Raw genomic sequence first — 26,206 nt, 5'->3', positions numbered from 1 at the left:
CACAAACACTACAAGAAATAGAAACTGAATAAATAAATAAAAACTGTATTTTTGATGCCGTTATTGCCACATGGCTCGCCAACATTACCCATCTTTAACTCTGTGGTGATTGAGACTCGAGACTGCATTTTAGGCCAGGAGTGCTCATACTTGTAATCCTAGCACTTTGGGAAGTGAGACAGGAGAATCACTTGAGTGCAGGGGTTCAAGACCAGCCTGGGCAACAGAGTGAGACCCTATCTCTAAAAAATAAAAGTAGAGGCTAGGTACAGTGGTTCACACCTGTAACCCCAGCGCTTTGGGGGGCTGAAGTGGACAGATCAGGTAAGGACATCGAGACCACCCTGGTCAACACGGAGAAACCCCGTCTATACTGAAAATACAAAAATTAGCTGAGCGTGGTGGCACATGCCTGTAATCCCAGCTACTTGGGAGGCTGAGACAGAATTGCTTGAACCAGGGAGGCGGGGATTGCAGTGAGTTGAGATCACACCACTGCACTCCAGCTTGGGTCACAGAACAAGACTCCTTCTAAAATAAAATAAAATAAAATAAAATAGGCCAGGCACAGTGCCTCATGCCTGTAATCCCAGCACTCTGGGAGGCCGAGGCAGGCGGATCAAGAGGTCAGGAGATCAAGAACATTCTCCTCCCTCAGCCTCCTGAGTAGCTGGGATTACAGGCATGCACCACCATGCCCAAAGGAGGGCGCAAGACAGCGGCTGAGGGAGCCTCTACTGCGGGGCGGCCAGAGGATCGCCGAGCTCATGGTCCCCCACCCCACCGGCCCCGGCCCTGGCCTCGGTCTCTGCGGGCTCTTTGGGGAACACATTGCGGTGCATGGCGGCGACGTAACTGGTGCTGCTGGGGTCGTCCAGGCTCATCTGCTGCAGAGGCAGGAAGCGCTCGGTATGAAGGCTTCTGGGCGCGCAGAGCGGTGAGGAAGACCTGAGGCGGCGGGAAGGGAGCTCTGGCCCTGGCTGCACACGGGAGGACGCACCGTCCCGGTTCCCGGAGTCCGGCCCTGCGCTCACCTCCACCACCTCCTCCGGGTGCTGCGCGGCCTCGCGGAAGATCTCTCTGTTGTGCTGGAGGAATTGGTGGAAGAGGCGGCGGGTCCGGGTGTCCGTGCGGTCCAGCATCCAGCCGGGGCCGCCCAACACCTTCTGCATGAAGGGCGTGTGCACTGGGCCGCACTTGATCAGGCTCAAGCTGTCGGCCAGAGAGCGGCAAGTGGGCAGGGGCGGACGCGAGCCAGGCGCCAGCCCCAGCCCCAGCCCCGGCCCCAGCCCGGTCCGGTGCCCAGCCCCATTCATAGCCCGGACCCCGACCCCGCCGCCGAGCAGCACCGCTGCACCGCAAAGCGAGGCAGAAAGCGCGCTGGGAATAACCAGAGCATTTGAAAAGTGGTTTCCTGCCCAAGCAGCCCTCCTACATCCATCTGAGCCTGCGAGGGAGCCCTGGTGTCAGGATTTGACTCTGGCGGAGTCCCTGGTCACTGTGTGACCTCGGGGCGGTGACCTAACCTCTCTGGGCCCACGCTTCCGCATGACAATACCCACACTTCAGCAGCCAGGTCAGCAGATGGCACAACGCATGCCATGCGCCCAACCCAAGTGCCGGCACACAGCAAATGTGAACCGGGCAGGGAGGGTCGGGGATATCGCCCCAGAGTGGCTCCCGCAAGACGGGGTGCTTGGAGTCTCTAGGTCAGAGTTCAGAGGGTTCGCAGGGCGAGGGGAAGGGGATGTTTACTCACTGGACCCCAAAGGGCGGCAGCAGAACTGCCAGACTCTCGCATAAGCCTTCCAGCGCAAACTTGCTGGCGCAGTAAACGTCATCGAAGGGCAGACCTTGGTGGTGGGAGGAGACGAGGTTCCCGAGGCTCGGCGACCAGGGGGCCATCCCCGGGCAGACGGTGCCCCTCCAAGCTGACTGCCCCTCCCCGTGGAGCCTGCCTTTAAGGCTCAGCTCCACACTCGAAGAATCTGGAGCTGCGGCCCTGTCCCTGCCACTCACCCATCAGTCCTCCCATGCTCCCGGTCACCAACACGCGCCCCGAACCGCACCGCTTCATCTCTGGCAGGAAAGCCTGCAGCATCTGCACCTTCCCTGCCACGTTCACATCCAGCACAGAGCCCATGGCGTCCTTCCCCAGCGCCTCCAGCGGCCCCAGCAGGTCCTGGCCCGCGTTACACACTGTGGGGACTGAGGCTGGAGCAGCCTCAGCATCACCCTCAGCCCCGCCTGTGCCCTCGTGCTCCCTGGGCCTCGGGACTTGGTGGTTTGAACACAGGGTAAAGAAGGCTCCTAGGAGCCCAAGTGTTTCTGGAGGCTCACCTAGTATGTCCACGCGGCCCTCGGTCACGCATGCCTGGGCATCGGCCACAGATTTTGAGTCCCTTACGTCCAGCTGCAACGTCTCCAGGGAGTTCTGAGGGCACCCCTGGGCGCTGGCTGCCTCCCACAGCTGGCCCTGTGTTTTTAGGTCCCTCATGGTGGCATACACCGGAGATTAGGGCAGAGGAGGAAGATCTGACTTCTCTTCTGGCCTCCAAGGGCTCCTCCCTTTTTTGTTTTCTTTTGTTTTTTTGAGACCGAGTTTCACCCTTTTTGCCCAGGCTGGAGCGCAGTGGCGCGATCTCGGCTTACTGCAACCTCCACCCTCCCAGGTTCAAGCGATTCTCCTGCCTCTGCCTCCCAAGTAGTTGGGACTACAAGTGTGCACCACCATGCCCAGCTAATTTTAGTATTTTTAGTAGAAATGCATTTCACCATGTTGGCTACAATATTCTCCAGCTCTTGACCTCATGATCTGCCCACTTTGGCCTCCCAATGTACTGGGCTTATAGGCGTGAACCACCACACCCAGCCGGCTCCTCCCTTACCTCCATCCCTGTCCCTACCTATCTATACCTATGAAGTTATGTGATGGGTCCAATGCCAGGCTGGAGTGCACTGGTGCGATCTCACCAAGTGCAGGCTGATGCCGGAGGAACAGCTGGTGATGAGCACCACGGTGTGGACCATGGTGAGACTGTGGGGAGAGGCTGGGGCTCTGTGCTGGAAAGGAGGGGGTGGTCTCATGGGTCTGCTCCGCCCCACCCCGCTCACGGGCCCCCACCTCTTGTTGTGTCTCCCACACAATCTCAAGGATAAGCCCTCCTGCGGGTCCCTGGCCTGCTCTCCCCACCCTGTTCTGAGTCAAAACAGACAAGAGCCCACTGCTTGGAACACCAAACTGTCCTGGTTGCTGCTCAGAGGGAGGGAAGGCTTTACAAGCAGGTGTGGGTTCCCATGTGGGCACGGACTGGCGCCCTGGGCAGATTCCCCTGGGCATGCCTCTGGGCCACAAGAGCAATGACAGTGACCGGAGTTTGCTGCAGAGGCTGTGAAAGGAAAGGCGGGGGTCGGGCGCAGTGGCTCACGCTGTAATCCCAGCACTTTGGGAGGCCGAGGCGGGTGAATCACAAAGTCAAGAGATCGAGACCATCCTGGTCAACATGGTGAAACCCCGTCTCTACTAAAAATACAAAAAATTAGCTGGGCACAGTGGCGCACGCCTGTAATCCCAGCTACTCAGGAGGCTGAGGCAGGAGAATTGCCTGAACCCAGGAGGCGGAGGTTGCAGTGAGCCAAGATCGTGCCATTGTACTCCAGCCTGGGTAACAAGAGCAAAACTCCATCTCAAAAAAAAAAGAAAGGAAAGGCATTGGGAGGTTGGAGTTGATTGTATATATGTTGGTTTTGTCCACAGTTCCTAGCTCATAACTCACATGACCACAGTCACAATCTTTCACTGTAATCTTGGGGCGCCTCAGGACTCAGAAAATAGCCTCTCCTCTTCTGACCTTCTCGTGTCCTCTTTTCACCTGCCCAAGGCAGGACTCTAATCTGATGTGGGTTGTAGGATCCTCATTCCAGAGTGGGTCCTTGCCCCACACCATGGAGAAAGGAATGCTGCACAAAGGCTGGAAGAATCTGGACCGGCCTTGCTGGGCTTAGATCAGACACTTTTTGTCCAAACACATTTTCACAGTTGTCCATGCTTCAATCACGAAGCCAACGAAGTTCTCCATAAAGGCCCAAAGGACAGGCTTCGGGGAGCTTCTGGGAGCCGAAGGTGTGGAGGCTGAGGGGAAGGTGAAGAACTCATCTGTGTGCCCAGAGGGTGATGTAACCCTAGCTCTATGGAGACAGAAGCTCCAGCTGTGGACCTTTCCAGGCCCCCCGTCTGCATCTCTTCATATGGCTGTTTCCTTTTCTTTTTTTTGAGATGAAGTCTCACTCTGTCACCCAGGCTGGAGTGCAGTGGTACAATCTCAGCTCACTGCAACCTCAGCCTCCTGGGTTCAAGCAATTCTCCTGCCTCAGCCTCCCGAGTAGCTGGGACTACAGGCGCGCACCACCACACCCAGATAATTTTTGTATTTTTAAAAGCAACGGGGTTTCCATGTTGGCCAGGATGGTCTTGATCTCTTGACCTCATGATCCACCCAACTCGGCTTCCCAAAGTGCTGGGATTATAGGCATGAGCCACTACACCCAGCCCATATGGCTGTTTATTTCTATACTTTAAAATATCCTTCAAGGCTGGGTGGCTCATGCCTGTAATCTCAGCACTTTTGGAGGCTGAGGCAAGGGAACTGCTAGAGCCCAGGAGTTCAAGACCAGCCAGGGCAACAGAGGGAACCCACATCTCTGCAAAAAATACAAAAAAATTAGCTGGGCATGGTGGTGTGTGCCTGGAGTCCCAGCTACTGGGAGGGTGGGGTGCTGAGGCCAGGGGGTGGAGGGGAAATCGAGGGTGTAGTGAGTGGAGAGCTTGCCACTGTACTCACTCTGGTTGACAGAGCATAACCCTGTCTCAAAAAAAAAAAAAAAAAAATTTTTTTTTAAATAAAGAAAAAAAAATTCTTCCCTAATAAACCAGTACACATAATAATGGTTTTCCTGTGTTTTGTGGGCCACTGTAGCAAATTAGTTAAATCCAAAGAGTGGAAGGGGGCCATGGAAACTCCAACTTGAAGCCACTCCATCAGAAGTTTCAGGGACCAGGACTTGTGACTGATGGGGAATGAGGGGGTGGTCTCATGGGTCTGCGCCCTAACTCTGTGGAATCTGACGTTGTCTTTGGTAAATTACATTGGAACTGAATTGAAGGACACCCAGCTGATGTCCACTGCTTGGTGCATGGGGACAATCCGCCAAATATTTCATCACATAGGTCTTCTGTGTTGGTGACCGTTGTTGTGGCATGACAGCAAAGAAAAAACAAAACACAGTTTGAAAAAAGGTTTTCCTGCTAGTCATGGTGGCTCACGCTTGTAATCCCAGCACTTTGGGAGGCCGAGTCAGGTGGATCATTTGAGGTCAGGAGTTCAAGACCATCCTGGCCAACATGGTAAAACCCCATCTCTATAAAAAATACAAAAATTAGCTGGGCATGGTGGTGGACACTTGTAATCCCAGCTATGTGGAAGGTTGAGGCAGGAGAATCGCTTGAACCCAGGAGGCAGAGGTTGCAGTAAGCTGAGATTGCTCCACTGAACTCTAGCCTGGGTGACAGAGCAAGACTCTGTCTCAGGGAAGAAAAAAAACATTTGCCGGGTGTGGCGATGCATACCTATAGTCCCAGCTACCCAGGAGTCTGAGGCCCAGGAATTACTTGAACCCAGGAGGCAGACATTGCTGTGCCAAGATGGTGCCATTGTACTCCAGCCTGGGCAACAGAGCAAGACTATTTCAAAAAAAAGGGGGGGTGGTGGCATGAGGCAAGGATGGGAGAACAGGTCCACCCCAGGGGCCATGCTATAGCCCTGAGTCCTCCCAAGCGTGGCAGCAGTGACCTCATTCTGGCAGACCCAGTAACTCATCAGTTTAAGTGGATAGAAAACAGTACTTTAATCCCACACTTTGGGTGGTGGTGAAGGGCAGCTCACTTCCCTCCAATTCCCCCGAGGCCAGACCCCACCAGCAGGCCGTGGGGCCTCCTCCCAGGCCTGGGATACCCTGTGATGCTTGTCCAACTCCAGGCCCTGGAAACCTGCCCTGGCCTGGAGTTAGCAGAAAGCAAGGCCCAGGGGTGGCGAATCTATCCCCAAGAGCCAGCCACCCACCGGGGGTAATATTTGAGGAAGATCTTCTTGGCCAGGTCCACAGTGTCTCCTCGCGGCTGGCTGGGATACCTCTGCTTGCTGAGGACAAAGGCCTGCTCCAGTTGGAAGACATTTTTGTCAAACTGGTGCTGTTGGAAAGGGATGCCCTGGGCCACACTGGCAGCCAGCGCCTCCAGGAAGAGGCGCCGGCGAGGGGCGTAGTAGTGGGCCACCAGCCCCGCCAGCTGCTTGTTGGCGTAGTCCAGGATGTTGCCTTCTGGCCCCCATAGGGTCAGCTGATAGCGGCTGTTCTGCTCATAGAAATCAGCCTCGGCCTCACTGACCGCCACAGCTCTGGCCTGTTCCAGCCAGCTGCCCAGCAAGAAGTGGCTGTCACTAGCCAGTACCTCATCCAGCGCCGGCAGCAGCTCATAGGCCAGAATGCCTCCAGCCCTCAATAGGGAACCCAGCTCCTTGCTCAGGTAGGCGCTCCTCGCCTCCTCGTAGTACAAGCTGACCAGCTCCTGCACCACCTGCCGAGTGACATCCAGCAGGTCGTAGCGGAAGGTGGGGCTGGCAGCCAGGGTGGCAGCAGCTGAGAACAGCAGCCGCCAAGCCTCAAACACATCAGATTGGTTGTACCAGATGGTGGTATTCATCTGTAGGGATGGCCGCCTGACCAGCGGGCTGTGATTGTGGCCCCTGCAGGCCTCCCCAGAGCAATTGTAGACACTCCTGAGTAGGAGCCTCCACGCTGCCCCTGTGTCCGGGTGAGAGACCCCATACCCAGGCCACCAAATCTGGCACTGGGTCCTTTCACCAGCTCAGCTCAGCCATGAGGGAATAGACCACTTAGTTCTGGCTGATGCCCTCGGGGGCCATGCCGGTGCCTACCATGGTGGAGTTGGGGAAGAGGCGGGCAGCTTCTGGGCCTCGGTTCATGGCCTCCAGGGCTCCAAACAGACCATGGTTGCCCCCGAAGTTGTGCAGCATGCACCAGATGAAGGGCTGGCCCTGGAAGGAGGCGGTGCGGATGTATACAGGCTGACTCTCAGCAAACAGGTCCAGAACCAGGAGGCAGCCATGGGGCGCAGACCCCAGCACAGCCCTGACCTGGGCAGGCCCCCAGAACTGGGGCTGGTACTGGAAAAGCCAGCCTTGGAGCAGCCACACAGCATCTGTATCCACTGTGCTCAGGCGGTGGGGGGACACAGAAGAGGAGTGATGAGAGGAAAGGGGCCAGCAAATGTTCACCCTACTCTATAGACAACTCTGTCTATCCAGGGGCATGCCTTCCCATGAGCCCCACCAGCGGGACGCTCCGTCCCACATATGCTGCCCCATCCCCATCTCTTCCCCCTGAAAATTTCAGGACAGGGTTCAGCAAGCTTCAGGGAACATCAGAGTTACTCCTTCCCTTCCTTCCCTTCCCTTCCTTCCTTCCTTCCATTTAGAGACGGAGCCTTGCTGCAGCCTAGGTTGGAGTGCAATGGTGACCTCAGCTCACTGCAACCTCTGCCTCCCAGGTCTGGGTTAAACAATTCTCCTGCCTCAGGTCCGAGTAGCTGGGATTACAGGTGCTCATGACCATGCCCAGGTAATTATTGTATTTTTAGTAGAGACAGGGTTTCACCATGTTGGCAAAAGTGGCCTTGAACTCCTAACCTCGTGATCTGCTCACCTCAGCCTCCCAAAGTGCTGGGATTACAGGCGTGAGCCACTGTGCCTAACCTATATTTTAATTTTTTTTAGATGGAGTTTCGCTCTTGTTGCCCAGGCTGGAGTGCAATGGCGTGATCTCCACTCACTGCAAACTCCACCTCCCAGGTTCAGGGGATTCTCCTGCCTCAGCCTCCAGAATAGCTGGGATTACAGGCATGTGCCACCATGATTGGCTAATTTTATATTTTTAGTAGAGACGGGGTTACTCCATGTTGGTCAGGCTGGTCTCAAACTCCCGATGTCAGGTGTTCTACCCACCTTGGCCTCCCAAAATACTGGGATTACAGGCATGAGCCACCGCATCCAGCCCAGGGCTCCTTAAAACATGGAGCTTTCTGGCCAGGTGCAGTGGCTCACGTCTGTAATCCCAGCACTTTGGGAGGCCAAGATGGGCAGACCATCTGAGGTCAGGAGTTTGAGACCAGCCTGGCCAACATGGTGAAACCCCATCTCTACTGAAAATACAAAAATTAGCCGGGTATGGTGGCACGTACCTGTAATCCCAGCTACTTGGGGGGCTGAGGCAGGAGAATCGCTTGAACCCGGGAGGCGGAGGTTGTGAAGAGCCAAGATGATGCCACTGCACTCCAGCCTGGGTTACAGAGCGAGACTGTCTCAAAAACAAAACAAAACAAAACAAAATGGAGCTTCTGCTTCAGGTCTGGGGAAGGGCCCGAGAATTTGCAGTCTCACAGCTCGGGGTGCTGCTGCTGCTGGTTTTGGGTCACACCTGGAGCAGCGCTGCTCAAGAAAGGCTGAGCTGGTCTGTTCCCTTCCTGGCCAACACAGAGGCCTCTCCACTAACTCACTCCTGACTTGGGTGCCCTCTGCTCCTCCTTGTAAGTGGCGGAAGCAGCCCTGGCCTCACGGTTTTGTAGCAGGATGGGCACTTACCGCCTTGAGGCATATCCGCTCACCTCCTGCCGGCAGTGCCGACCTCAGCGACCACGCGAAGACCAAACAAAACCCTTGTTCCTAGCTAGACCTTAGTGGCCTTCACTCTGGGCCAGGCGTTAGTCTACCTATGAGGTAGTCCCATTTTACAGGGGAAGCAACTGAGACAATGGAAGGGAGGTCATGAGTCATAAGCCACACGTCCAGGAAACAAGAGTGCCATGTGTGACCCAGGTTGTTGGCCTCCAGAGCTCACCTCTCAACCACAGTGGGATTCACTGAGATGACACGTACATACAAGCACTCAGTAAACTGTAAAGTGCTGTGTGTTACGGCGAGGCATTATTCCAGTCCCTCTGCCCAACCCCTACTGACATCTGCTACCCCCTTCTTTACGAGGGTCTGGGAGGCTCTCCCTCCTCCCGCAGGCACTGTACCTGCAATCATGGCCTCATAGACGGCAGCAGTGGCTGCAGCAAGGTAGGAGGGCTCCGAGGAGGGCGGCTGCATCTCGTTGAAAGTGTCGGCCCCATAGATATGATCCGTGCCAAACTCTTTAGTCAGCTCTCGCAGGAAGAGGCTCCCGAGGATGGGGAATATGGGGTCTTCTGGAGCCAGAAGAAAGGAGCAGGAGTAGGAGCAGTTGAAGTGTCCCCAACTGCCCATCTGGGTGACACTGACCCGAGGGAACACCCTAGTGGGGAGCAAAAGCTCAGACATTTCAGGGAAGCGCCATTGTATTCATCTTGGCTCATGACCCTCACCAGCCTCACCAACTCATCCACAGCTCCCAGGGCACACCTGGTTTCTCTCATCTCTATGGCTTTGTACAGGCTGTGCTCTCTGCATAGCCCTTTCCTCTCCCTCCCTGGCCACCTTCTCTGGAAAACTTTCACTATCTCTCCCCTTCCTATGGCCTGAATCATCTAACACTCCTCTTTCGTTTCTTTTTCTCTCTCTCCCCCTCCCTCCTTCCCTTTTTTCCTTCCTTCTTTCCTTTCTTTCTCTCTTTCCCTCCCTCCTTTTTCTTTCTCTCTTTTTTTAAATTATAGTTGAAGTCCTCAGATACATGTGCAGAATGTGCAGGTTTGGTGCATAGGTATACATGTGCCATGGTGATTTGCTGCACCCATCATCCCATCATCTAACTTTTTAGCCCCGTATGCATTTGGTATTTGTTCTAATGTTCTCCCTCCCCTCAGCCCCCATCCATGACAGGCCCTGGTGTGTGATGTTCCCCTCCCTGTGTCCATGTGTTCTCATTGTTCAATTCCCACTTATGAGAACATGCAGTGTTTAATTTTCTTTTAATTAGGAGTCTTGCTCTGTCACCCAGGCTGGAGTCAGTGGCACGATCTCAGTTCACTGTAACCTCTGCCTCCTGGCTTCAAGCAATTCTCCTGCCTCAGCCTCCCAAGTAGCTGGAATTACAGGCACCTGCCACCAAGCCCAGCTAATTTTTGTATTTTTAGTAGAGATAGGGTTTTGCCATGTTGGCCAGGCTGGTCTCGAACTCCTGACCTCAAATGATCCACTGCCTCAGCCTCCCAAAGTGCTAGGGTTACAGGTGTGAGCCACCATGCCCAGCCAAGCAACGCTCCTTTTGCAAGACTGGGCTCTGCCCTGAGCCCTTCCTGCCCCTCTCTCCTGGCTGAGGAGATAGGAACCCACATATATTCCTGTCTCTGACACTGCATTGTACCCCTCAGCCAACATCTCTCTCCTATTGGGGGTAATGCCTTAGGCACAGTTCTTGCCGCCTCCCAGGGCCCAGCACAGAGCCAGGTCTGGCAGCCCCAAACAGCTGGAGAAAGTTCACTGAATGAATGAGTGAGTTTCCTGCCACCTGATGATGGCAGCGAATAGGCAGGCAGGGAGGTCAGTGGCAGGCATGAAGTCCTGTGAGAGTGTGGGAGCCAGACACGGGTAGGTGCAAAGGAGGTCATGGGGGACACCAGCAAGACTTCCTGAAGGAGGGGAGGTCTCAGGTGGGCCTTGAAGACTTTTCCCAATGACATGAGAGAGGATGGCTGGGTAGCACAGAGGAGCAGGAGGGACAGGGAACACTGGAGCCCCCACTGCTGCCACTCATAAGGGCTGTTTTTTGTTTGTTTGTTTTTGTTTTGTTTTTTAACGGAGCCTCTATTGCCCAGGCTGGAGTGCAATGGCACGATCTTGGCTCACTGCAATCCCTGCCTCCTGGGTTCAAGCAATTCTCCTGCCTCAGCCTCCCGAGTAGCTGGGATTACAGGCATGTACAACCACACCCAGCTAATTTTGGTATTTTTAATAGGGACGGGTTTTCACTATGTTGGCTGGGCTGGTCTTGAACTCCTGACCTTGTGAGCTACCCGCCTCGACCTACCAAAGTGCTGGGATTACAGGTGTGAGCCACTGTGCCCTGCAGGGCTGCCATGTGCTAGCACTCTGTGCAACGTCAACAGATAGATCAAGAGATAATTATAAACCCTACAGCAAAGTAAGGGAGAGATCCCATTTTACAAGTAAGGAAACTGAGGCACAGAGTAGTCATGTCATCTGCCCAAAGTCACACAGCTACTTAGTAGCAGAGCCAGAAATTAAACCCAGGCTTACATCCAGAGCTTAAGTTTGTTTGTTTCTTTTTTTTTTTTGAGTTGGAGTTTCACTCTTGTTGCCCAGGCTGGAGTGCATTGGCACGTTCTCGACTCACTGCAGCATCTGCCTCCCGGGTTCAAGCAATTCTTTTGCCTCAGCCTCCCAAGTAGCTGGGATTACAGATGCACGCCACCACACCCGGCTAACTTTTATATTTTTAGTAGAGATGGGGTTTCACCATGTTTGCCAGGCTGGGTCTCAAACTCATGACCTCAGGTGATCCACCCATCTCAGCCTCCCAGAGTGCTGGGATTATAGGCGTGAGCCACCATGCCCAGCCCAGAGCTTCAGTTTTTAAGTCCTATTCTTAAGTCATGTTCTAGAGGGGAATAAAATTTCCTAAGTGGAGGGGGTGAGGAGAACCTCACCTGGTGATAGCCTTGGGAACATGCCCCAAGAACATGGGTAGCACTGGGACCATGCCGAAGGAGCGCATCCGGTCTAGGATCCAGTGCTGGAGGAACAGAAGGGCGGGTGGTGAGCATGGCCACTTCTGTCCTAAGGGGAAGCCCTTATCACCCAGGACACACAGAGTCCCCTGGCTCAGTGAAGAGCCCCACGGCCAGCTAAATACCACCCTCCCTGGGCCATCTGTCACTGATTCCACCCCTTCCCTTTTCCGTACTTTACCTGCAGGTAAAGCTGCTTGATGTGCCAGGCGTGGGGCAAGGGGGCATCCCAGGTGTGCAGATTGCCCATATGCCCCCAGGCCAGGAAGGCAGGACCAGTAAAGAACTCATCAATCTCTGCCTGGGTCAGGCCCAAAGCCAGGTACACCTGAGGAGGAAAGGGATCCCCCACACATAGAAATATATTCATCTGCATCCATTGATTCATTCATTCAACAACCATTCACTCATTGCGTCTCTGTGCTGGGCGCTAAGGCTACTGAGACAAAATCTGACCCCTGCCAGCAAGGAGCCCACAGCCCAGGGAAAGAGACCTGTGAGTAGGTGAGTTCACTGTGCCACCTTTGTCGCATGAGTGAGGAGATGGGGCACAAAGGGGCTTTCCTCCAAGAGGAAGTCCTTAGAAGGCTTCATGGAGCCAGGGTGCCAGATGGAAGGGTAGGACGGCTGTGTGAAGAGCTTAAGCAGTGCCTGGAGCAGCTGGTGTAAAACAGAGGCTTCCAGGGAGGCAGATCTAGTGCTGCCCCTGAGTTGGATCCAAGGGACCCGGTGATTAGCCACATAGGGGAGATGAGGGGAAGGAGCCCCACTTGTCAAACTGGAAGCCTCAGTTTTTAGGAGGCTGGAGCCATGGTGCAAGCTGTAAGCACTTCTGGAGACACACTGTGCCCGTGCTGAGGGGCACGTGAAGGCACCTAGGGAGGCTCCTGCCAGGGCAGGAGGCTGGGGAGGGGACAGTGGGCAAGCACCCGCTGCCAGATGGCCTCCTGGCCACTCCAGGCCAGCGCCGGGTTGATCCCATTCAGCGCCATCCAGTCTATCTCTCGCTCCCAGTGGGCCCAGTCCCACCACACGAAGGAGTAGCTTTGCGTGCACACATTCTGGTAATAGCGGTACCTGCGGGCAGTGTCATGAGCTGGGGAGCATCCCACTCTGGAGGGTCCACGGCCCTGGGACAACTCTCCTATCCCCCACTTGGAGGTGAGGAGAGGGGCTCCAAATACGGCCCTACTGCTTCAGGCTGGGGCCCACCCCAGGTGGAGCTGGGACCAGGTACCTGGGCTGGGCTTCTGAGGCACTCGCCCCTGTACTCCCCCAAGGCCCTCGAGCCTGGCAGGTATTTGGGTGGCATATTCCATTTTCATGCCACACTGCCAGAGACCCTCCTCTGTACGGTGTTTTCCTGGAACAGGGGTCCCAGCCCCCACAGTCTAACAGGTGGGCAGGGGGGGGACAGCTGTGTGAACAGATCACTCCATAGTGTGGCAGGAGCTGGAACACTGGCCTGTGCGGGGGGGGGGGGGGGGGACACGTCCTTCCTCAGTTCGCAGGTTCAAAGAGATGGGGGAGGAAGGGAAGAAAATTCACACATCACCAATTGTGCACCACAAATTCTACGCCCATCATCGTGCAAATCCTCACAATAACACTGCACGGTAGGCGTCTTCTTTCCGTTTTGCAGGTGGGCCCGCCGAGGCTCTGAGAGGCAGAGTGGCTGGCTCAAGGTCACACAGCTGCTGGGGGCGGCGATGCTGGGCCTTCCTGCCAGCGCTCCCCGCTCAGCCTCCCGGTTGCGGTGGGAGCGGCTCAGGGAGCGGGTGGGCGCCTCGGGCGGACGCGGGGGAGCTGCGGGGCGGTACCTGTTGGGCGTGGCCTCGATCAACTCCCCAGGCACGGCGGACAGTGGCCGCGGCAGGCGCAGCTGAGAGCCAGACCAGGCCACGTGGCAGCCACAGAAGTCGCGCAGGTAGCCGTGCAGGCCCGCGGCGGCCGCCACGCCCGTGGAGCCGCGCACTCGCACCCGCGCCGCGCCGCCGCCGCTCAGGCTGTAGGTGTCCAAGCCCGGCTCGGCCGCCAGAGCGCGCTCCACTGACACCGAGAAGTTTGCCGCGGGGCCGGGCCCCAGCAGACGGGCCACGAGCGCCCGCAAGGCGGCCGCCTCCCCGGCCTCGTCGCCTGCCGCGCCCCCGGCCCCAGCCAGGAGCAGGACCCCTACCGCCACGGCCACCACTTCCACGGCCTCAGCCCGGCGGGGGCTCGTGACTGCCAGGGGGCGGAGCGGCCCCCGTCCAATCAGCTGCGGGCCTCCGGCCACGTGGACCCGAAGGCCAAGCCCGGCCTCGGGACCGGAAGTCTCGGCTTCCGGGTCCCAGGCAGAGCCCTTGAGGGTGTCTAGTGACCGCACCCGGTGGGGAGCGCGTGATCCCGGCAACTCGAAGTGTCCAGAGCCTAAAGGGACCCGCTGGCCCTCACAGAACGCCTTTAGATAAAACGCGCTTTCACACGCAAATAACTTCCATCCATCCAACAGTCTAATAAATACACTTTGGAGTTTATTTTCTTTTTTTTTTTTTTTTTTTTTTTTTGGAGTTTATTTTCTATCAGGTGACGTAGCTACTGCCCTACTGATGAACGAACGAGATAGACGGTCCCTACCGTCCCTGTCAGGGGATGACCTAGAAACCGAAGGATCTCCATCATAGTTGGGATGCTGCCAAGAAGTGCAAGGATAGGCTTCCAAAGGAAGTGAATTTTAATCTGAAACTCAAGGATGAATAGGAATTGGCTAGAAGAGGGAAAGGAAGAGCCTTCCAGACAGAATAGACGCATCTATGAAGGCCCTGGGAGGGCAGAGAGCTTGCAGATTTGAGGAAGTAACGGGCTAGGAAGTTGGAGGAGGGAACGGGGCCATGTGAGCCCAGGCTGGCCATGGAGCAGGGCTGGTAGGCACGTTAGGGGCTGTCCATTGGCAGCAGCAGCAACATGACAGGAGCTGTCATTTTGTCAGAAGTTTCCAACCAAAGCGAGTCCATTTTGAACAGGGGCTGGGTAAAATGAGGCTGAGACCTGCTGGGTTGCATTCCCAGGAGGTTAGGCCTTCTTCGTCACAGGATGAGGCGGGAGCTCAGCACAAGGTACAAAGTCACAAGGCCCCGCTGATAGAATGCAGCGGCCGGGCGCGGGGGCTCACGCCCGTAATGCCAACATTTTGGAAGGCCGAGGCAGGTGGATCACCTGAGGTCAGGAGTTCAAGACCAGCCTGACCAACATGGAGAAACCCGGTCTCAGCTAAAAATACAAAATTAGTCAGGCATGGTGGCGAATGCCTGTAGTCCCAGCTACTCCGGAGGCTGAGACTGGAGAATCACTTGAACCCCGGAGGCAGAGGTTGCGGTGAGCACAGATTGCACCATTGCATGTAGTCTGGGCAACAAGAGCAAAACTCAGTCTTAAAAAACAAAACAAAACAAAAGATGCAGCAAAGAAACCAGTCAAAACCTGCTAAACCCAAGAGAATCAGGAAGGTGACCTCTGGTTGTCCTCACTCACAGCTCATTATACGCTAATTATGATGCATTAAACATGCTAAAGACACTCCCAGCAGTGCCAGGCAGCTTACAAATGCCATGGCAATGTCCAGAAGTTTCCCTATATGGTCCAAAAGTGGAGGGACCCTCAGTTGGGGGGAGAATCCCTGCCCCTTTTCTGGAAAACTCATGGATGACCCACCCCTTGTTTATCATATACTCAAGGAATAACCATAAAAATAGCCAACCAGCAGTCCATACCGCTGCTCTGCTCATGGAGTTACCATTCTTTTGTTTCTTTACTTCTCTAATAAACTTGCTTTCACTTTATGAACTCGCCCTGAGTTCTTTCTTGCTTGAGATCCAACAACACTCTTGCCGGGTGACGTGTCAGAGCTCTCGCACGGAGAAGTGGTCGACTCAAGGGTTGGTAAAAATAATTTACCACTGGTTGGGTGTAATCCCTAGCACTTTGGGAGGCTGTAATCCTAGCACTTTGGCAGGCTGAGGCGTGTGGATCACCTCACCTGATGTCTGGAGTTGGAGACCAGCCTGGCTAACATGGTGAAACCCTGTCTCTACTAAAAATACAAAAATTAGCTGGGCCTGGTGGGGTACCCCTGTAATCCCAGCCACTCAGGAAGCTGAGGCAGGAGAATTGCTTGAACCCAGGAGACAGAGGTTGCAATGAGCCATTACACTCCAGCCTGGGCAACAAGAGCGAAACTCAGTCTCAAAAAAAAAAAAAGAGTATGTATGGACCTTAAGGCGGAGACTTAGGGTTGTAAAATGAGTTTCAGCATGGCATAAATGCATAGAAACTTTACGTTGTGAGGGCAGAGCCCTCAGGAATGAGATTGGTGCCTTTATAAGGGAGGCCAAAGAGAAGCCCCTACCCACTTCTACCTTGTGAAACCACAGTGAGAAGGCACAGCTTATTAAGCAGGAAGTGAGCCCTCACCAGACACTGATTCTATAAGCACCTTGATCTTGGACTTCCCAGCCTCCAGAACTGTGAGAAATAAAATTTTTCGTATTTAAAAAAATGTATAGAAATTTTAGTTAGTTATAAATGTTAAAAGAGGCCTGGAATCAGATGCTGACTTTAAATACTAGGGAAGTTTGATTTTTTTTTTTCTTTTGAGAGTCTCCCTCTGTCATCCAAGCTGCAGTGCAGTGGCCTGATCTCAGCTCACTGAAACCTCTGCCTCCGGGTTCAAGCAATTCTGTCTCAGCCTCTTGAATAGCTGGGATTACAGGCACGCACCATCACACCTGGCTAATTTTTGTAGAAACGGGGGTTTCATCCTGTTGGCCAGGCTGGTCTCGAACTTTGACCTCAAGTGATCCACCTGCCTTGGCCTCCCAAAGTGCTGGGATTACAGGTGTGAGCCACCATGCCAGGCCTTATTTCTAAATTCCCCAGACAAGGAGTTTTGCCTCCCAATGGCCTGATGGTCAACGGGTGTGGTCTTTTCGCCTTAGATTGCTCCTTATCTAAATTGCTCAGATAAGAACTTTTCATCTGGGGAGGGTGTGATTTTTGCTCTCCTCACATTTGGGTCTGGACTAGGACTCCTTTCCAGTAATAATTTTACAGATTGGGAAACAGAGCCAAAGGAAGGAAGTGACTTGGGCAAGATTAGTAACTAGTTAGCAAGGAGAGCAGCTCTGTGCTATATCCGGGAACTCTTAACTCCCAGAGCAGGGTTCTTGCTGCTCTTCTCCAAACAATGCAATTTATCGGGTTGCCTATCTGATCAGGGAGTGCTTGAGTAAGGCTGCTTGGGTGCTGGGAGAGTCTTTAGAAGGACTGCACTAGGTGTGTTAGATGTGATGGCTCACACCTGTAATCACAGCACTTAGGGAGGCGGAGGCGGGTGGAGCGCTTGAGTCCAGGCGTTCAAGACCAAGCAAAAACCCTGTCTGGCCGAGCGTGGTGGCTCATGCCTGTAATCCAAGCACTTTGGAGGCCAAGGTGGGCGGCTCACCTGAGGTCGGGAGTTCAAGACCAGTCTGACCAACATGGTGAAACCCCGTCTTAAAAAACAAAAACAAAAACAAAACCCTGTCTCTGCAAAAATTATTTGGGTGCAGTGGCCTGTGTTTGCGGTCCCAGTTAGTTATTCAGGAGGCTGAGGCGGGAGGATGGCTTGAGCCCAGAAGTTTGAGGCTGCAGTGAGGCATGATCATACCACCCCACTCCAGACCAGGCAACAGAGTGAGACCCTGACTCAAAAAAAAAAAAAAAAAAAAAAATCTAGCCCATTGTGGTGGCCCCTGATCATAAGAAGTTGAGGCAGGCAGATCACTTGAGTCTAGGAGTCCAAGACCAGCCTGGGAACATGGCAAAACCCCTTCTCTACAAATAATACCAAGATCAGCCTGGCATGGTGACATGTGTCTGTGATCCCAGCTACTTGGGAGGTTGAGCAGGGAGGATCGCTTGAGCCTGGGAGGTCAAGGCTGCAGTGAGCTCAGATGGCACCACAGCACTCCAGGCCAGGCAACAGAGCAAGAGAACACATTATCATGTTCGTTTGTTTTATTTTTAAGGTTCTGTAAACAGTGGTTGTGGGAGAGAGGGGAAGATTCAGGGACACTGAGTGAAATGCTTTTTTTTTTTTTTTTGAGATGAAGTCTCTTTCTGTCACCCGGCTAATTTTTTGTATTTTTAGTAGAGACAGGGTTTCACTATGTTGGCCAGGCTGGTCTCAAAACTCCTGACCTCATGGTTTACCCGCCTCAGCCTTCCAAAGTACTGGGATTAAAAGCATGAACCACCACACCCAGCCTGATCCTTTACCATGTGACACAACTCATTACTTTTCCTGTAGTGTGTGTGAAGCAAGCTGGCTGGGCTCTCTGCGTGCTCTCCAGCTCATCTCATCTTTTGCTCCTGGCTAGCTTACTCCTCTGTTCATGCACTCCAGAATACCCTAGGATGCCTTCGTCTCTGCCCTTCTAATGCAGTTGCCTGCCTATTACACAGCCCAGCTCAGATCCCAGCCTACCTTGCCAAAGAAGGAATGAGTCCTTCCCTATCTGGCCACCAGGGAGCAGCCCTCACCTAGGACATGGCTTGGGTAGGCTGAGTAGTGGAGGAGGCAGGCCACTTGGATCTGAACTCTGAGGCCGCCAGCTGAATTTGAGCTCCAATGCCCCTTCCACCCAAGCTTCCTGGGATAGAAAGAAGTGCAGTCCCATCCAGTGAAGGTGGTGATAGACTTTGTTCTCTATCTCTACAAAGGTTGGGACTCACCAGGCCAAGGATACCCAGGCCACCCTCTCCCACAGTTCTAGGACCTCAAGATGAGGGGCATTTCCTGGACAGGGGCACAGACTCAACAGATATCTGGGGTCCTGGGGTTCCACAAAAAGGGGATCAGGGTAAAGGGCACATTCCTTAAAAGCAGGAGCAAATGGCCAGGCGCAGTGGCTCACACCTGTAATCCCAGCACTTTGGGAGGCTGAGGCGGATGGATCACCTGAGGTGAGGAGTTCAAGACCAGCCTGGCCAACATGGCGAAACCCCGTCTCTACTAAAAATACAAAAAATTAGCCGGGCATGGTGGTGGGCCCCTGTAATCCCAGCAACTTGGAAGGCTGAACAGGAAAATTGTCTGAACCCAGGAGGCAGAGGTTGCAGTGAGCCGAGATCATGCCATTGTACTCCAGACTGGGCACCAAGAGCAAAACTCCAACTCAAAAAAAAAAAAAAAAAGTCAGGACCAAATGGATATAGCCATCCTTTTCCACATCCACTACCACAGGGCTCTGGGACTTCCTGCACACTCCACAGCTCAGCCAGGTCAGCCCAACTTTAGCTGAAGTTAAAGGAGCTAGAAGGAGCCCAAGGCCACTAGATTCTGAGAACTTAGTCTAGCGAAGGACTCAGTGGCCCTGCTTCCTCCCAGTTTGTCAGACACGGGAGAAATTTCTTCCCAAGGAAGCCCTATGCCACTCCCATTTTATTGAGATTATATACCATAAAATGTACCAATGTAAGGCTGGGGCCTGGTGCTATAATCTCAGCACTTTGGGAAGCTGAGGCAGGTGGATCACCTGAGGTCAGAAGTTCGAAACCAGGCTGGCCAACATAGGGAAACCCTGTCTCTACTAAAAATACAAAAATTAGCTGGATGTGGAGGCACGTGCCTGTAATCCCAGCTACTTGGGAGGCTGAGGCAGAAAAATCACTTGAACCCAGGAGGCAGAGGTTGCAGTGAGCCAAAATTGCACCACTGCACTCCAGCCTGGGAAACAAGAGTGAAACTCCATCTCAGGAAAAAAAAAATTAGCCTGGTGTGGTGGTGTGCACGCCTGTAACCACAGCACTTGGGAGGCTGAGGTAGGAGAATCCTTTGAACTGGGGAGTCAGAGGTTGCAGTGAGCCAAGATGGCGCCACTGCACTCCAGCCTGGGCGACAGAGCAAGATTCCAACTCAAAAAGCAGTTTACCAACATAAAGTGTACAATTCAATGGGTTTTAGTATATTCACATAATTGTGCAGCCATCACCAGCCTAACTTTACACTTTCATCAAAGAAACCCCATACCCCTTAGGAGTCACTCCACTGTAACTCTCTCCCCTAGTCCCATCCAGCATCCAGCCCCTGGCATCCATGAAATCTTTGCCTCTATGGGTTTGTCCATTCTGGAGATTCCACACAAATGGAATCACAAAGTAGGTGGTCTTCTGTGGCTGGTTTTGAGGTCCACTCATGTTGTAGCATGTATCAGTACCTCATTCCTGTTTATTGTAGAATAATATCCACCATGCCTAGCCTGCCTTTTATTTATCCCTTTATCAGCTGGTAGACATTAGTCTGTTTCCATTTTGAGGCTCTTATGAATAATGCTGCTATGAACATTTGTGTACAGGTTTTTGTGTGCATGCTTTGATTTTTCTTGGATAGATTAAATAAAGTGTAGCTGGGTGTGGTGGTGCGTGCCTGTAGTATCAGCTATTCAGGAGGCTGAGGCTGGAGAATCTCTTGAGCCCAGGAGTTCTAGGCTGTAGTGTGCTATGCCAATCGGGTGTCCACACTAAGTTCAACATCAATATGGTGACCTCCCAGGAGCGGGGGAAAACTCCCGTGCTGATCAGTAGTGGGATCGCACCTGTGAATAGCCACTGCACTCCAGCCTGGGCAACATAGTGAGACCCCGTCTTTTTTTAAAAAAAGAAAGTGTAATTGCTGGATCTTAGGTTAATTCTGTTTAGTATTTGTTTTTGAGATGGAGTCTCACTCTGTTGCCAGGCTGGAGTACAGTGGTACGATCTTAGCTCACTGCAACCTCCACCTCCCGGGTTCAAGCAATTCTCCTACCTTAGCCTCCTGAGTAGCTGGGATTATAGGCACCTGCCACTGTACCCAGCCAATTTTTGTATTTTTAGTAAAGATAGGGATTCACTATTTTGGCCAGGCTTGTCTTGAACTCCTGATCTCATGATCCACCCAGCTCAGCCTCCCAAAGTGCTAGGATTACAGAAGTGAGCCACTGCACCTGGCCAATTCCGTTTAATATTTTGAGGAACTGCCAGACTGCTTTCCAAAGCAGCTACACCATTTTACATTCCCACTAGCGGTGAATTGGGATTCCAATTTCTTCTTGTGAACACTTGTAATTTTCTTATTACTGCCTTTTTAGTGGGTGTGATGTCTTATTCTGGCTTTTATTTGCATTTATGTAATGACTAATGGTGTCGAGCATCTTTTCGTCGCTTTATCAGCCATCATATAGCTTACTTGGAGAAATGCTTATTCAAACCCTTTGTCCATTTAAAAACAGTTGCTTTTATTATCGGGTGTAAGTTACTTATGTGTTCTAGAGACAAGTCTCTTATTAATATATGATCTACGAGTATTTTCTTCTATGTGAGGGTTGTCTTCTCAGTTTCTTGATTCTGATCACTGAAGCAAAAAAGCCTTTTTTTTTTTTTGAGATGGAGTTTTGCTCTTCTCACCCAGGCTGGAGTGCAATCACATGACCTCAGCTCACTGCAACCTCTGCCTCCCAAGTTCAAGTGATTCTCCTGCCTCAGCCTCTGGAGTAGCTGGGACTACAGATGCCTGCCACCACACCTTGTTAATTTTTTTTAGTAGAGATGGGGTTTCACCATGTTCGCTAGGCTGGTCTTGAACTCCTGACCTCAGGTAATCCCCCTGCCTCAGCCTCCCACAGTGCTAGGATTATAGGTGTGAGCCACTGTGCCTGGCGAAGCACAACAGCTTTTCATTTTGCTGAAACCTATGTTATCTATGTATTTTTTATTCCTTATCGCTTGTGCTTTGGGTGTCACATCTAGAAATCATTCGCTAACTCAGGACTAGGAAGATGTACTCCTATGGTTCCCCCTAGGAGTTTTATAGTTTTTGCTTACATTTTAGGTCTAGAATCCACTTTGAGTTAATTTTTGCATATGGTGGGGGTAGTGGCCCAAATTCGTTCCTCTACATGTGGAAACCCCATTGTACCAGTGTCATTTGTTGAAAAAGAGAGCTCTTTCCTCATTGAATCATCTTGATCCCTTTGTCAAAAATCAAGTGACCATAAATGTTAGAATTTATTCCTGGACTCTCAATTAGAATCCACTGATCCTAAATATCTATTCTTATGAGGCCTTCCCTTCCCACCAAGCAGAAACTGAGAGCTCATTGACCAGAGTTTCTACTCGATACCTTATCTTTGAGGAGCTGGGTAGGGTGGGCACCTCAGGGCTGACTCCAGGGACAGGTAGCACTGTTAGGGAGGAGGGAGGGCTTTAGGCTAGGCTGGAACATGGAATGAACAGGGGGCAGTGGTAGTCAGCCTGCCCAGGTCAGGGCCCCTGCCCTGAGGCCCCTGGAGGGAGGAGTGAAGAGGGAGGGCATGGAAAATGCAGTGTTTCACTAGGCAGTATGAGGGGGAGGGGCCTCCTGCCCAGCCTGCTGTCCTGGATGGTCTGCCAGCTCTTCACCTGCTGCCTACCAATTCCAGCACCCCACACTCTGCAGCTGCCCAGAGGAACCCATGTGGAGACTCCACTTACACTAAGGCCAGGGGTGTCAAGACTCAAAATAGCCAGGCCACTGGGCCCTGGAGGGCACACTTGGAGAAGAGGAAGAAGTGTGGGGAGATATCCAATGGCCCCTGCCCCCATGCTGTCTGGATGTGCAGTGAGTGAAGGGCAGATGAACATGGGCCACCCAGTCCCCTCCTCCCACAGGTAGTGTTTGCAGAACTGCCTCGGCTCCTGAAAGTAGGAAACTTGGATCAAGGTGAGAATTTCCCAAACTAATTGCCAACACAGGCAGCTATGGCCTTTGACAGAAGGAAAAGCTACAATGCTGGAGGAGGGAGGACCCCTAACAATGAAGGTTAGGGGTCCAGATGGGCTCAAGATGGCTGAGCCTGGAACACAGGGGCTATGGGCACAGCGACAGGCAGCCTCTCTGGGGGAGTCAAACACATTTTATTCAACACAGGAAATGTCTCAATAGGAGGGCTTTGGGCAGAGTTCCCTGAACTCTGCTTCAAACCCCACTTGAAACAGAGTAAAGATCACCATGAAAACCCGGGATAATACGAGGGTAGGGGGCGGCACAAGGTCAGGCCAGGTCATGGTGGGCCAGCATTCAGTGAAGCTGGGGCAGCCAAGCCTGGGAGAGAGGCCAGGACTCCAGGTAGCACACTCAGAAAAGCCAGGGTGGGAGGAGGGCACTGGCTGGGCCCACTCAGGGAATTCTTTCTACCACTGAAAGCGGTGGGGATTAACTTAGCCAGGGCAGCCAGGGCTGCCATGCCAGCGCATGATTAGAAGGTTTGGGGTGACAGGGAGGAGGCCCCTCGGCTGGGCTCTGCAGCCCTCACAGCCACATGCACGGCAGCCCTGCCAATGGCTTCCAATCAGCTAACCATCAGTGACACTAACCTTCCCTGCCCAGGACACCCCTCCTGAGACCTGGGGCCAGTGTGGAGGTGAGGAGGGACACTGGGACACAGAGGCAGGCAGACTGCAGGCAGAACTGAGAGGACCCCAGTCCCATACTGGAGACATGATGATTGGGGGTGGGGAAGGTCTCAGGTTCTCCACCAGGAAGAGCCTGCACCCTCTGCTCAAGGCTGTGCCTGTGGGCAGGGACCCTGCAAGGCCTGGGAAGAAGCCAGCCCGGGGGAGGGAAGCCCTGTGCACTGCAAAGCAGACAGCCTCTGCTCCAGGCACTCCTGGCTGTGCCATATACTGCAGCAGAGAGGAGAGGGTGGGAGTGCAGGGTGGGGTCAGGAAGATGGTGTGGACCTGGGGATGACAGGAAGAAGCCACTCTTGATGGCCCATTTGGGTCCAGCTGAATGCCTGATAAACAAGCACTAGAGCGGGTTGGGCAAAGGACATAAATATCATCTTCCTGGACCCACCCCTGCTAACCCACGAGAGGGATGTGTTACCAGTGTCCCCTTCTAGGGGAGAACCTGTATTGCTCCCTGCACTACTCCTGCTAGAAACTACTGTTGCAGGTGCAGGGAACTCAAAGTCTAGATGTGAATGGCATGGGTGCTGTTTCCATCCACATACTCAGATGAAAGGGCTTCAGGATTGCATGGGAATGCACAGACACTCACCACCAGGAGGCGGGAGGGGCTCTCTGGCTGGGTGGAAGCTAAGAGGGCAAGGCTGGTGCCCAGTGGGTACGAGTGACAGCCAGCAAACCGCTGCACTACACACAAATCTGGGGGTGCTGGAGACCCAGGGAGGACTCCTCTATCTAAATGACTCACAGATGGGGTGATACCAATGTCCTGGTGCCTGCGGATCACAAGCAACGGGCAGAGGAGCTCACTGTGGGGGGAGGCAGGGTGGGCAGTGTGGGGCACATGGCCCTCACAGGGGCTCACTCTTCAAACTTCCCTTCCCGAATATGCTCGAAGGAGAAGGGTAGGAACTTGAAACCGGTCCCACTGTAGAATTTATTCTGGAACTCAACCCTGGAGAAAGAGACAAAGAAAGTTGTCATTCAATAGGAACCTTGTGAAACTTTTTGGGACTTCACAGTTGGGCCAGAAAGATGCCCTGTGCCCACCTCACCCCATGCCTCCTTTCCCTGGGGGAGCTGGATAAAGCCCAAACTACAGAGCTCCCCCTTTTATTTTAATTATTTTATTTATTTTTATTTTTTAAAAAAGACGAGGTGTTTTACCATGTTGATCAGGCTGGTCTTGAACTCCCGACCTCAGGTGATCCACCCGCGTTGGCCTCCAAAGTACTTGGATTACAGGTGTGAGCCACCACGCCCAGCCCATAGCTAACCCCCTCCTTTTTCTTTTTCTGAGACGGAGTTTCGCTGTTGTTACCCAGGCTGGAGTACAATGGCGTGATCTTGGCTCACCGCAACCTCCGCCTCCTGGGTTCAAGCAATTCTCCTGCCTCAGCCTCCCGAGTAGCTGGGACTACAGGTGCGCACCACCATGCCCAACTAATTTTTGCGTTTTTAGTAGAGACGGGGTTTCACCATGTTGACCAGGATGGTCTTGATCTCTTGACCTCGCGATCCACCCGCCTCGGCCTCCCAAAGTGCTGGGATTATAGGCGTGAGCCACTGCGCCCGGCCCCCAGAGCTCCCCCTTTTAAGGCCTGGGACTCGCCTCAGCAAGAGTTTGACGTACAGAGGAAGGGATTTGCCCTCAGTTTCCAATCTCGCTCTGTCCTGCCAGGCAGTGTGTTCATACACAACTCTCTGTAGAGACGCACGTGCGGAAGTTCAGTTAGCTTGAGCCTAACATTGTTAATGAAGAAGTGGCCCCAACGCCCCCTCCTGGTGGGAGCTAACACAGCCCACCTCTAAGGGAAACCCCTCCAGGGGCCCTGGGCAAGCACGTCTGTTTGCTTGTTATTTTTCCTGGGGGGCAGCTAGAAGGGCGAGTTTGGAGTGAGCGTTTAAGGATTTCCATTTTAGGAAGGAAATTCCCAGGAAAGAGGGGGAGTTAGGAGGGGAAGTCTTCTCAAAGCAATGGCAAAAATATTCTCCAACCACAAAAACATCTGAGAAAGGATTCTCTTGGGGACTAAGAAGAAAAAGCCTGAACTCCCTTCCCAGCAGGTCAATATCCATGCCTGATGGTCTCTATGGGGCTCTTTTGCACTCAGAGGGCGGGAGGAAGGCTGTCACATAAGCAGAGCGAGGCTGCCTTGCTGTGTTTCCTCCTGCAAACTCACCCTGGACAGCTGCCCAGCAACCAAACCACACCAAATAAGGGCAGAAAAATGCATGATTCAGAGGATAAAAAGGCCAAGGAGAGCTGCCCTGAGGAATAGTTTCCACATGGTGCTGTGTGACCCTGGAAGCACTGGGCCCCTGTAGGAACAGGCAGGAGTGGGTGCTGGGGCAGGCTCCCCCAAGGTGACGGGTCACATGCAGGGTGAGGGCTTCCAGGAGCTTTAAAGCTTCAGGAACCTTCTAGTTGCCTCACTTAGCCATTAGCCTTCAGCCTTCAAATGGGGCTTCCTCTCTCCACACCAAAAAGGCTGGAATTAGAGAACAGGGGCTGGGAGGTGGCTGGGGCCCAAAGGCTGCAGGGCTGCTTGCCAGTGGCGCTGGGAGTGCCTCAGAGGCCCCTTCACTGGGGTGCAGGCTGAGGACTGAGTGGCAGAGCTGCCAGCTACACCCCCTTGGAGAAGAGCACAACAGAATTTTCTAAGTAGGAGTAAGAGAAGGAGGCTTTCTGCCCCATCAACCCCACATTCCACAGGGGTGGGCCAAGGTCCTCCAGGGAAAACAGAACTCAGGAGGGGGAGGCCACAGAGCTTCCAACTGACGTTAGCCCAGGGTTCTTGCAGGGGCAATTCCAAGCCAGGACCCGGATCCACCCACATCCTAACACCCCACCAAAAGTACTTCTCCAAGTTCCAGCTACTGAGACCACTTGTGAGGGAATGC

At 53.4% G+C, this 26,206-nt stretch overlaps 2 protein-coding genes and 2 pseudogenes across 14 annotated transcripts in view; all 4 read right to left on the bottom strand.

The window, feature by feature from the left end:
* Positions 1 to 607: 607 nt before the first annotated feature.
* On the bottom strand, positions 608 to 2,156 carry LOC100390011 (17-beta-hydroxysteroid dehydrogenase type 1-like; annotated as a pseudogene). The gene is made up of 3 exons (XR_013535961.1): positions 1,760 to 2,156; positions 1,035 to 1,212; positions 608 to 948 (listed from the first exon to the last, which is right to left on the bottom strand). The product of XR_013535961.1 is annotated as a 17-beta-hydroxysteroid dehydrogenase type 1-like (transcript).
* Positions 1,961 to 2,640, bottom strand: LOC108591843 (17-beta-hydroxysteroid dehydrogenase type 1 pseudogene; annotated as a pseudogene).
* A 3,239-nt stretch (positions 2,641 to 5,879) lies between these two features.
* On the bottom strand, positions 5,880 to 14,345 carry NAGLU (N-acetyl-alpha-glucosaminidase; the record flags this gene model as incomplete). Its single annotated transcript, XM_035297958.2, is given in 7 exon segments — positions 5,880 to 6,884; positions 6,886 to 7,285; positions 9,152 to 9,408; positions 11,720 to 11,805; positions 11,982 to 12,128; positions 12,730 to 12,877; positions 13,621 to 14,345. Coding segments are annotated over 7 exon segments (2,553 nt in total), but the record flags the coding sequence as incomplete, so codon positions are not given.
* Positions 14,346 to 22,728: 8,383 nt separating this feature from the next.
* The window catches only part of ATP6V0A1 (ATPase H+ transporting V0 subunit a1), a 70,693-nt gene continuing 67,215 nt past the window's right edge, over positions 22,729 to 26,206 (bottom strand). For all 12 annotated transcript variants that reach the window (XM_035301572.3, XM_054256377.2, XM_054256380.2 and 9 more), the window contains one exon: positions 22,729 to 24,257. In XM_035301572.3, the coding sequence (XP_035157463.1) occupies positions 24,164 to 24,257 (94 nt within the window). In that variant the 3' untranslated portion in view covers positions 22,729 to 24,163. The remainder of the gene's footprint in view (positions 24,258 to 26,206) is intronic.

Source organism: Callithrix jacchus, chromosome 5 (assembly GCF_049354715.1).
Source record: "Callithrix jacchus isolate 240 chromosome 5, calJac240_pri, whole genome shotgun sequence".
NCBI lineage: Eukaryota > Metazoa > Chordata > Mammalia > Primates > Cebidae > Callithrix > Callithrix jacchus.
The sequence above is the reverse complement of the archived record's forward strand: the minus strand, read 5'-3'. Positions and strand labels throughout refer to the sequence as shown.